Genomic DNA, 11,222 nt, shown 5'->3' on the forward strand with positions numbered 1-11,222 from the left:
CCCTAAAATCTATAACGTACCTAGGGTGATAATTTTAACAGTGCTGCTGAAGTGAGTTGTGCGCATTAACCAATTGTGCCTCAGTGTTACTCTTCTTCAGCCTTCTGTAGATTTTTCCACTGTTTATACTTCCAAAGTTTCAGGGTACACATTCTATGCTGAAACATGATGTAGAACATTAGCACTCTGAAAAATGATGCTAAATAGTGCAAAGGTGAACTATATAAGCTCCCCAAAGACAATCTGTCTGATTGTGGCAAGACTTTTCTACCATTTAAAATGCTTTTCTTCTTAAGAGAGTTCTCTGAGGAAATTTTGGATAAAGGCATAGATGGAATGTCTTAAGGTCATGACTGCTGTGATGTAAAGCCTCTGGGTAGTCTGTGGTTCATTATTCTTGTGTCCTGCTTTCCTTAGGGATATTGCCTCAGAAGGGCTCTCCTGGGGTTGTGTTTCCTTAGGCAGACATGACAAAGGCCAGGATGGACCAACGGGTGGCCTGTGTGATGATTCTGTTGGTATCTACCTTTCCTTGAGGAAGAACTGCCACCAAGTTCACATACAAGCAGGGAAAGCAGCTGGAGACGTGCCTGCTCCTACTTGTGGATCTATTATAACTCTGAATTGCCATTTCTTCCCTTTACCTTGTAAAAGGGTTTCAAAGCAGGTGTCCGGGACTCCTGTATCTGAAAGACATTAGACTTCCCCAAGGCATTCCCCCCTCCTAAGTTTGGTATCTCTTCTTATGAAGGACAGAGTAAATCCATAGATAACCAAGACTGGGTCCATTAAACATGCAGCACATCAATGAGGATGTGAAACTTAACTCCTAAAGCGATCAACCTAACTTTTACTCTTTCAAAAAGTGTGTAGGAGTGTTAAAGCTATCTTCTAATTGGACTAACAATTCTCTCTTGTAGTCAGAAGCTGCAGAAATCTGTTGCTTTGGGTCATGATTGTCATTCATAGTAAAAACAGTAAACTTCAGCAGTGCCTTTGACGACTTCTGTTGAAAACTCTTGGAGGACTGTCACAGGGCACAGGCAGTGAGCCAGTCAGTCATGAACGAAGTTTTTCAGGATGTTTAGCTTCTTGTTTTCCCTGAAATTAAGAAGTCAGTGCCATGTTTGTGGTAAACCAGAGCTGACCTTTGTCCACGTAAGTCCATATTGTCAGATGAGGTCCTCAAAAAGAAGGCTGAATTTTGTGCCTAACGAAGTATCAGACACATTGTTAAAAGTATAATACTGCACACATGTACAGATTGAAGCCTTCTAGGTCACACCTTACTTTTTAAATCATGTGTTGTTCATAAGGCTGTGATTCCTAGTTCAGGCTGCTACCTCCCTGGCTAGCCCACCACCACCAGTGCTTGTAAAAGGGAATGGCCAGAGAGAAAGAAACAACTGAGACATCCCTGTTTCTGTAGCTGATTGTCTCTCCCTGGGGTATTTGTAAGCTGCATACTGGTGGGCAGGGGTGGGTAGGTGGCTCACCATGACCTTGTGAGCTGGGGAGCCTGACTAGCATTCCTGGGAGCCACGTGAGCTGGACTGGCAGGCACAGCTGTAGCCAATGCAAAGGAGACCAGCACTAGCTGCTTGGATTGAGTTTCACTCCTGCTGCTTGAGGTTTTTCTCTTTCTCTCTCTGTTGTGCTTTTCCTCTTTGTTTATGGGACTGGACAGGCGAATGCACTGGTGGAATCCTAGCAAGCAAGATGTTTGCCTAGTGGACTTGGAATTCTACTTTCAATGCTGAGCAACCACTTCTTGCCATTGCTTACAACAGCTCCAGCCCCCTGGACGTGGCTGGGCTTTTACGGCTCCAAGCCGCTCTCTATTACGGTGCTTTATGTTGTGTTCTCTTCTATGCACTTACTTTTTTTTCTGTCCTTAGAGGTTAGTGTATGAGGCTTTTTAATGCATGGGAGATGGGTCAGGACCAGACAAAGCAACAAATAGAGAAAGGACTCCATCTTTACCAGTCTAATCAGACTGAAAAGGCCCTGCGAGTCTGGACGAGGGTTTTGGAGAAGTCTGCGGATCCTGCTGGCAGGTTTCGGGTTTTGCGTTGTCTCATCACTGCTCATGCAGAGATGGGCAGATACAAAGATATGCTGAAGGTAAGGCAGACTGCATGCCATTGTGTCGCACCCACTACAGAGAGTGGCTGGAGACTAGAATGTGAAATCAGAGATTTATTTTGTATTTAGTAGAACGTACCAGCTATATGCATATTGTGGGCTGTTGCAATCACTCTGTTGACCAATAGCTCCAGCCTACAAGAGGCTACTTTTCATTGGATCTGGTCCCCCAGGCTTCCCAGGTTATTGAGGTTCTTCAGTTAATCATGGGTCTCTTTCTTGATTTATCCCTCACATGCAGGCACACCATGTTATCAGGCTTCAGCAAAAGGTATTAAAACAGAGCCTTTGCTCCGCTTAAAGCTGTTTACAGTGTGCATGTCACTGTAAAAATAGATCTCCAGTGGCTTCTGTAGGATAAGTAGCAGTCTTGTGGAGACGTGTCTGTCATCATTCTATTACTGTTTGATATCTAATACAGGTCTTAAACTTTTAAAATTACAATTATTTGTTTGTAAGGAAGCTGATTAAGAGGGGAAAGAGGATGATTTTCCAGTGGGATGTGGGAGGGTTGGGGGGTGGGTGTGAGAGACGTTCCAGGAGGGGTCTGGCAGTTGAGGTCAGAGAGGGGCTCTCAGTTGTTAGGACAGCATAGAAGAAAGAAGAGTATGGGGCTTTATAGAAGAGTGGTAACAAGAAGATGAAATTACATTTCAATAACATGAGGATAAACATGTTTGATTAAGTGAATGAAAAGAAGCTGATGTGTGGATCTGAGAAGTAACTGTGCATCTAGAGAGCAGCAGGCAGTGTTTGGGAGGATGACTCAGGAATCTGGAAGATAAGGCAAGAGGAGAAAGTATCCCAGCCTGAAATAAGGTCTTGTTAAAGGGCCTTGATATTCTTCTGATATTTTTGGTTGCCTCTTACTAGACTGGTAATCCTTCAGCATTTAGCACAAAATGTGAAGGAGATGCCCAGATCTCACTGACAAGTACTTGGTGGCTGTGTTTAGAAAGGGAGGTCACCTCTCACTAGTAAACCCACACACATGTTAAAGCCCTGTCTTAAAACCAAACAAAGAAGAAAGAAGGGTATTAATGCAGTCAGAAAACATTTGAAGAAAAACAGTTCTGATAAGTGATGTGGAATTAGGTGGTGGCAGAAACAACAGACTGAGAAGCAAAAGGGTAAGATGTGGCTACCTGAGGGAAATGCTCGGAGGCTTCACGGAAAACAAGAAACAGGCAAAGGAGTGGGCTTAGTATACCTGAACCTTGATTTGTTACCTGAGAACAGAATAGAAAGTGAGATCAGAATAAGTGAATTATAGTATTTCCCAGTATTGGGAAGGGAAAATGGTTTATACACCACAAGTGTAAAAAAAAAAATCTGATTTTTTAAAAACTGATTTTACACCACAAGTAGTCAAAGATAGAGGATGGAGAACTTTAGCAATGAACTATTGAGAGAGGAAGTAACAGGAGAAAAACGGTCAGAATTAAAGGCATAACATTAAGTGTGATTGTTGAGGGTTACAACGCTCAACCTCTTTTGGAGAGAAAAATTACTTCACACCAAGCAAAGAGGCTGTGGCAATCAGGAAATAATGAAGAACTTGTACAAAGGTAAGGAAATGTAGGGGAGCGTGAGCTAATACACATTACTGGCTCCACATAGCAGTTCTCCTAGAGTGCTATGGAAACTGAGAACATATATACCCAAACATACACAATTTGTGTGTGTGGTTTTTTCATTTTGTGGAGTATGTAAAATGTTCTAGTAGCTTAAATTATTATTTGTTGCCATTATACAAAAAGGCAGTAATTGGTGCCCTTGGGAACTGTTATCCATAAACCTAACTGCTAATCTCTAATGAAATTATTCTGAGAAAATTGCAAAGTATTTATTTATCATCACAAAACACAGAAGAGTCCCTGCTCATACAAATTGGCAATCTAAAATAAAAAGACTTCAAGTCATTTTAGAAGACTATGCAGTGAATCCTGAAGGTTATAGAACAGAAAATGTCAATACTGCAATTTGTTAGCATAAAATTGATGAAAGGAGCTCGCTTACTTTCTTTTATAAATAGAGTACTTCAATATCACAAGAATTCCAGAGAAAGTGAAAGAAAACTGAGTTACATTGTGTCAAATGCTTCCTTCTTCACCTGCTTCTCTTTAGGGCTATTCAACAATTTTTTTCCACAAACCACCAGCCTGGTTCATCTTCCTTGCCCCAGAGACTGTGTGGAGAGAGGGGGAGGTTCCTTCAGACTGCTTGTAGGCTTTTTAAACCACCAGATTTAAACTGCTCAATATATACGTTGCTTCTGAGTCTGTGCTGCTTGACTTCTCTGCCCAGCTCAGAGATGAGCTGCATCTCCAGTACAGGGTGCTACTCTGTGAGTCTTTGAGCTGTACATAAATAAACTACATGGTTTTATAAACACTTATCTTTTCTACTTAAAGTTTGCAGTGGTACAGATTGACACAGCACGGGAGCTGGAAGACCCGGATTACCTTACAGAGAGCTACCTAAACCTGGCTCGCAGCAATGAGAAACTCTGTGAATTCCAGAAAACAATCTCTTACTGTAAGACGTGCCTGAACATGCAGGGTACCACAGTAAGCCTGAAGCTGAACGGCCAGGTGAGCCTCAGCATGGGCAATGCCTTCTTGGGCCTCAGCATTTTCCAGAAGGCTTTGGAGTGCTTTGAGAAAGCTTTACGCTACGCACACAACAACGATGACAAGATGTTGGAGTGTCGAGTCTGCTGCAGCCTCGGGAACTTCTACACCCAAATAAAGGTGCGGTAATGTGAGAAAAAAAAAAAAAACTATAGAAAGTGAAGTACTGAGAAACTGTGGTAAGCTAGTTCCAACTTCTATTACAAAGAGCAACAAAATAGATTTTCCTCACAAAGTCTTGATTTTTGTCACTAATGGAAGATTCACCAACTGCAGTGTTGAAAACTTCCACTAAACTTCCCTCATGATACCAAAAATAAATAAAAGAACATTGTGCTGGATACTGTTAAGGTATGAAATAGGAAAGGAAAAAGGAAATTCTAAAAACTTCTGGTTTACTTTGTGCATCTTGGAGAATTGAAAAATATGAGTACTTTTTCATTTTTGTAGTCTTGTGTAACTTACTTGAGAATAGTTTTAGATATTTAGATAATAGTTTCATGTACTTATTGTAAAATCAGGTTTCTTTTTAAAACACTTTCAATGCAGAAAGATGCTTAAGAAGTAAAATGTGTTGTGTTATGACTTATGGTGGATTTGGTGAGGCCATGATTTTGTTCCTGTTTCCTCCAACAAACAGCCTCTCGGAGATCCTGGCTCACCATATGGAGAAGGAGGGCTCCATGTAAATGTTGAAAGCAGAGATGATGTAAGAGCAGGGGAAGTTTTCAGCCTTTGGTTATAGGGGAAGAAAAATGGTTCCTGCAGTGTAAAGCTAATGGTATATTATGTAAAATTCATTTGCTGTGTCATTGCCCCAGTGTCCTGAACCCAGAGGATAATATGAATTCACTAGATAGCAATTCTACCTTCCACAGTTTGATATCCAGAGAAAATATCTAGTGTAATACAGCATATGGAAGAGAAGCAGCAGGAGTTGAAAGGTGTACAGAAAACTGCTAGTTGTTGCAGCGTTAGTAACTAAAAAAAAGGTTGCTTTTTTTTTCTTTCCTTTTTGCTTAATTTTTGCTGTAACTGCTGTCTGTCTGCTTGGCTGCCTTACAGGACTACGAGAAAGCCTTGTTCTTCCCATGTAAAGCAGCTGAACTGGTGAATGATTATGGAATGGGCTGGAGCTTGAAGTACCGTGCAATGAGCCAATATCACATGGCAGTGGCCTATCGGAAGCTGGGGCGCTTGGCAGATGCTATGGACTGCTGTGAGGTATAGGGTGCAGGCAGTAGGGAGCTGTCGGAGGTCTCTGCAAGGGGATTTTCCCTCCAGAACTGGGAGGAAGAGAGATGCTATGGCATTCACACTTGACTCTAGATGTCCCTGCTTCACAGAGGGCCTCCAAAGTTTGGGGCTGTGAGTGGCCCTTGGTTGGGAATACATGAACAAGTCTTTACTAGCTTTAAAAAGACTATGCCATTTGTTTGGAGCTGACCTTTCAGTGGCTGGAGAGCACAGTCCCAGCCCTGCGGTTTTGAACCAGGAACAAGCTCTGTTACTGACCAAAGGCAATTTCTTTCAGGAGTCCATGAAGATTGCCCTGCAGCATGGTGACCGGCCTCTGCAAGCGCTGTGTCTGCTGTGCTTTGCAGATATCCACCGCAGCCGCAAAGACATTCAGGTACAGCTTTTTCCTGCCAAGAAGGACAGAGGGGATAGCAAGAGGGTGTGAAAAGCAAGCCATAGCAAAACATGTATTTTCCTCCCTGCTTCTGCAGACAGCCTTTCCTCGGTATGATTCCTCCATGAGCATCATGACAGAGATTGGAAACCGCCTGGGCCTGATCCAGGTGCTGCTAGGAATGACTAAGTGCTGGATGATGCAGAAGGAGCTGGACAAGGTCAGTTACAAGCTTGCTTCTACATAATTTTGTTAGACAAGATCAGAGCATACAGTCTTTTTCTGAACTGTACACCCATCAAAGTGCAATAGAGACCTGCAGCCCTTAGTTCTGCCAACAAGGTTGGTTATATTTCTCTGAATAGTCCCTCTCACCTAGGAATTTATTTCTAACAGTATGGACATCCATTCTGAGTCAGCCTGCAAACTTACAGAACTGTCTGATTTGTCAGTGCTGATGACATAAAACTCTACCCTGAGAAAGCAGCCCTGAGGGAAGGAAGCCTGCTCCTGCCATTGTAGGCAATCAGGTTATGCTCATGCTCTGAAATAGATTCCACTGCCTACTTTTTAGCTATATGACTGAGCTCATTATTCTGATAGAGATGATATTTAGACAGCTCTACAGCTCCACCATGTGCTTTTCAGACAAACATGGCATCAAATTCCTAGAAAAACTTTTGAAGGTATATAAACTGTGATATGAAACTGAGAAATAGGAGTGGAAAATCATTTGGGAATAGACAACTGGTCAGTATAGTACAAGAGGGTGAAGTTACTTATTTTGAAAATGCTTAGGCAGGGTATGTGTGTTAAAATCTAGATTGCTCTAGATGCAGCAGGTCATTCTGCAGGAACGTTACTGGGCTGAAGAATGAGATGCTTAAACGTTAGCCTTGAACCAGCACTGTATAATCTGGGATGCTTGCACAGTACCACAGCAGGATCCTGTTGTGGGTGTAGGTATGATGAAAATTCTCTCTTATCACTCATATGAGACACAAAGAATTTTAGTTCAATTTGTCAGAAAAGACAAGTTCCAGGTGCTGTTAGCATCTGAGTTGCCTGCAGCAGGGAATTAGTTGGGTAAGATACACCTTGCAGTCTCAGTAACCATTATGTTTGTAATGGAAGAAAAAACTGTGGACTTCAACTTTGCTTTGTGTAACCCCTTCCCTGCCTCATAACTCATATTCAAAAGAATGGGACAGGACACAGCAGGTAGGCCTCTACATGAGAAAAAATTCAGAGCACTCATCAAACCCCTACATCTGCTGACCCTAACTCCACCATTGCCACTTTCTGATATCACAAGCCTGGTGAGGGCTTTGCACAAAGTCCTAATCTCACCAAAACCCACAAAGGGAGAGAGTGAATAGATGAATCCTATTTTCTGTTTCAGGCACTAGAGAGAAGTCTACCCTGGTGGTCAGGGGCCTTATGCCCCATATATGCCCTCAAGTGTCACAGCCCTGAATACTCACCCAGGCCTGTTCCTCGACTTGCAAGTCCCAGTTTCCATTTCTCATCCTACTCATCCCAGTATCAGTTACCTAATAAAGCAGCTTGCTAACTTCCCACTTCCAGATTCCCTGTTCTTGTCCTAGCTTCCTCCTTTTTCACAATCTCCTTAGTTAGTTTTCTTTCATTTGCATGCAGTCAATACTATCGCAGATTCTCCCAGTCTGCTGTCACAGCCTGCTTGCCCAAACTCTTGCGCAGCCTCATATTCCTGTTCAAGACAAACTGTCCCCTGGACTTTTCAGCATCTCTTCCCCAACCCCATACACTTCACTTTGATTCTTAGTCCTGGTCATTTACTTCCAAGGTTTTCCAGTACACAGTCTCTCTCCTAGGCACAGCTCTCAGTTATGTTCTACCTGCTAGCCTTCAGTTCCTGCTTCCCTCTTCTACAAGTTCCTTATTCTAGGCTGTTGCTGCCACCACAGGTCTAATGCTATTTCTCTGCATTCAAGGTGCATTCTTTCATCTCCTCTGGTTATTTTCTCCTAGAATAACAGTAAAGACAAACTATGGGGTAGAAATTTTATAATGTTCCTCCTGAAAATACTGCATCACAAGGGAGACCTCTTCTTCCCCTTGGACAAATCCAAAGCAGATCTAGGTAGTTCTGGAAAACAGGGACTGATGATCAGAACAGTGAGGAACACTGTGGCATCTAGGGTAAAGTAGGCACTCATTTGGTGTAACAGCTGCTATGCTAAATACTTTCCTTCAGATTGAAAAAGATGGATAGCAGTATACTCCTACATCACGCCATGTGTAAGTAGGACAAAGTGGATATATGAACAGCAGGGAAAAGATGGAAAAGCATGGTGTTGGTGGTGCTGATCCCTTTCCTCCCCTCTTGTACAAGGGAAATTAGAGTTACCCAACGATTATTGAACCAAAGGGTAGAATGTGAAAAAGGCTTGCTTTGCTTGTGCTTCATGCCAACCTCAATGACTACGTGTGACTGAGCTTAAATAAGTCTGTATTCCCTCTAACATCATACCCCTACTTTGCACAGTGTGGCTGGAACAGAAATGTAGCTCTTGGATGATTTGTGGTCTTTCAGAAACCAAACTTTTCTTACGAAGGAACTTCTGGGAGGGGAGGGAAATCTGCTAGACTGCTATCTTGCATCTCCAGCTCTGCAGGGATGTTTGTTTATCCAAATCCTACTCTGTACCTCTTTACCTTTTTCTTTTAATAATTCCCATAGGACATTCATAGAAGTCTGGTTTTGATATACCGGACTGAGGACTGATGATGCATGCTTTCTATTCACAGGCTCTAGAAAGCATTGAAAAGGCACAGGAGCTGGCTGAGGGACTAGGGAACAAGGTAGGATCCTACAGCTTCTCTTCAGCACTGTCTGTAGTGTCAGGCAATGTAAGAAGCCAAACGTTAAAGTATCCAGAGTTATTATTGCCTATTAACATGTCCATGTTAACCAGCTGATGCTTGGGCTTGCTTTGTTATGAAGTGTTTAGTTGTGGGCCTTTGCACAGATGATCATCAGTGTGCAAGTCTGAAAAGTGAGGGAGGAGTCACAGAGGGATAAACAAAGGGGAATGGGAAGCCTTAAAAATGGAGTATGAAACAACTAGAGAGCTAGAGGACTAGGGGTCTCTTCTTGAAAAATACTATTGCCCTGAGCAGCAGCTGAACCGCGGGGCTGCCTGGAGGCAAATGGAAGTGAAACGCAGTGTATATAATAGATAGCTCAGGAAAACCATCTTGACAAAAGAAGCAGCAGAGTACTTCAAACCTGGTGACCTCTTTAGTATAACAAGGAAGTAGGGTTAGCAGCAGGTAGTGCCAAGACAAATGTCCTTAAGACCGATCCTATCCCTTGGGCAGCCTCCTGTGCTGATGTTTCTCTCTTTCTTCACCTTGTTGTTCACTTTTCTTATGTTTTTACCCTTCACGTGCAGCTTGGCCTGCTGAAGCTCCACTGCCTGTGTGAAAGGATCTATCGCACAAAGGGGCAGCAGCGAGAATTGCGTGACCATGTAGTGAAGTTCCATGAATGTGTGGAGGAGATGGAGCTGTACTGTGGCATGTGTGGAGAGTCCATTGGGGAGAAGAACAACCAGCTCCAGGCACTGCCCTGCTCCCACTTCTTCCACTTAAAGTAATGAGCTGGAACTACTAAAGATCCTTGTCCCCAACATTAGTCATAAGAGCTGTTCATGCCCAGCGTAGGACAGCCCTATGGAGGATGTTCCCTGGGTCTTTGTCCTGCTTACCTATGTCTGCAACAGGCTTCTGCAATGTTGTGAATCTCATGACCTTGAAGGGTGAGATTTAGCAATATTCATCCCACTCAGGCTTCTGTCCTCTAAAGTAATTGTTCACCAGCGTGAAGTGATTGTAGCACCATTGTAGGTGCTTAGCCCCGTTTGCAGATTTGTATTTAATCCCTCTTGGGGAGAATCGTTCGGATTTTTCCCCCAAATCCCCGTACTTTATCTCTTGTCTAGAGCTGCACCAAGCTGAAGGTGTCCAGCCTGCGAGTGTGGTGATGCCATGCAGGAAGGCAGCTGTACTGCCATTTTATTTTAGGAAGAAACACGAGTTTAATACACCACTTAGTTCTGAAAATTAAGAATTTGATACGTGGCCTCACAGCGACAACACAATCAGTATCAAAGGCGCTGGTGCGGCTTTGTCTCCAGCAGCACGGGGGGAGGAAGTTGCTGAGGTGCCTCCAGGGATCCAACCTCCGTCCCTGCGTTCCTGAGGAGCCTCGGCTCGCCCCTAACCGAGCTCCTCCCTCCGCAGGTGCCTCCAGACCAACGGGACCCGCGGCTGCCCCAACTGCCGCCGCTCCTCGGTGAAGCCCGGATACGTCTGACAACCGGGGCGGGGGGGAGCGGGTACTGGGGGCCTCCGCGACGCGCCTGGCGGCGGCGGGAACGGGTCAAGAAGCGGCTTCGCCTCGTTCCGGCGGGCTTCTCTGTACCGGCACTGACCGCAATAAACGGCACCTACGGGAACGCGCGCCCGCTACCTCCGCGCCCGCGCGGTGGGGGAGGGCCGCGCCCCCTCCGTGATGACCACGCCCCCTGTCGTGCCTCTAGTGACCATTCACGGCGGTTTGGCCGCGCCCTCTGGTATGACCACGCCCCATTTCCCGCCATGGTCACGCCTGCTGCCCCTGGCCCACGCCCCTCAGTTGGCCGCTCCCACTGCACTGACCACGCACTCTATTCTGAGCACACCTCCGCCATTGCCCCGCCCCTCCTGCCCACGCCCCCGCACCCCTGGCCCGCCCCCGCCCTGGCCCCGCCTCCTGCTCCGCC

At 44.6% G+C, this 11,222-nt stretch overlaps 2 protein-coding genes across 3 annotated transcripts in view; both read left to right on the plus strand.

Annotated features, from left to right (window-relative positions):
* The window catches only part of CELF1 (CUGBP Elav-like family member 1), a 65,300-nt gene extending 60,648 nt beyond the window's left edge, over nt 1–4,652 (plus strand). Inside the window, exon 14 of the mRNA XM_069858087.1 lies at nt 4,560–4,652. The gene's annotated coding sequence lies outside the window, so the exon portion shown is untranslated. The remainder of the gene's footprint in view (nt 1–4,559) is intronic.
* Nucleotides 1,514–10,842, plus strand: RAPSN (receptor associated protein of the synapse). Of its 2 annotated transcripts, XM_069858109.1 has the most exons (10): nt 1,514–2,124; nt 4,560–4,898; nt 5,844–6,002; nt 6,313–6,411; nt 6,509–6,631; nt 7,814–7,959; nt 8,595; nt 9,205–9,258; nt 9,852–10,051; nt 10,702–10,842. In XM_069858109.1, the coding sequence occupies exons 1-10, from the start codon at nt 1,909–1,911 to the stop codon at nt 10,772–10,774; spliced, it is 1,410 nt and encodes a 469-aa protein (XP_069714210.1). In that variant the 5' UTR covers nt 1,514–1,908; the 3' UTR covers nt 10,775–10,842. The 2 variants fall into 2 exon arrangements, with proteins under 2 accessions (XP_069714210.1, XP_069714209.1); XM_069858108.1 differs by lacking the exons at nt 7,814–7,959; nt 8,595 and having other exon boundaries at nt 1,523–2,124.
* The last annotated feature ends 380 nt before the right edge of the window (nt 10,843–11,222 follow it).

This window comes from Phaenicophaeus curvirostris, chromosome 5 (genome assembly GCF_032191515.1).
Source record: "Phaenicophaeus curvirostris isolate KB17595 chromosome 5, BPBGC_Pcur_1.0, whole genome shotgun sequence".
NCBI lineage: Eukaryota > Metazoa > Chordata > Aves > Cuculiformes > Cuculidae > Phaenicophaeus > Phaenicophaeus curvirostris.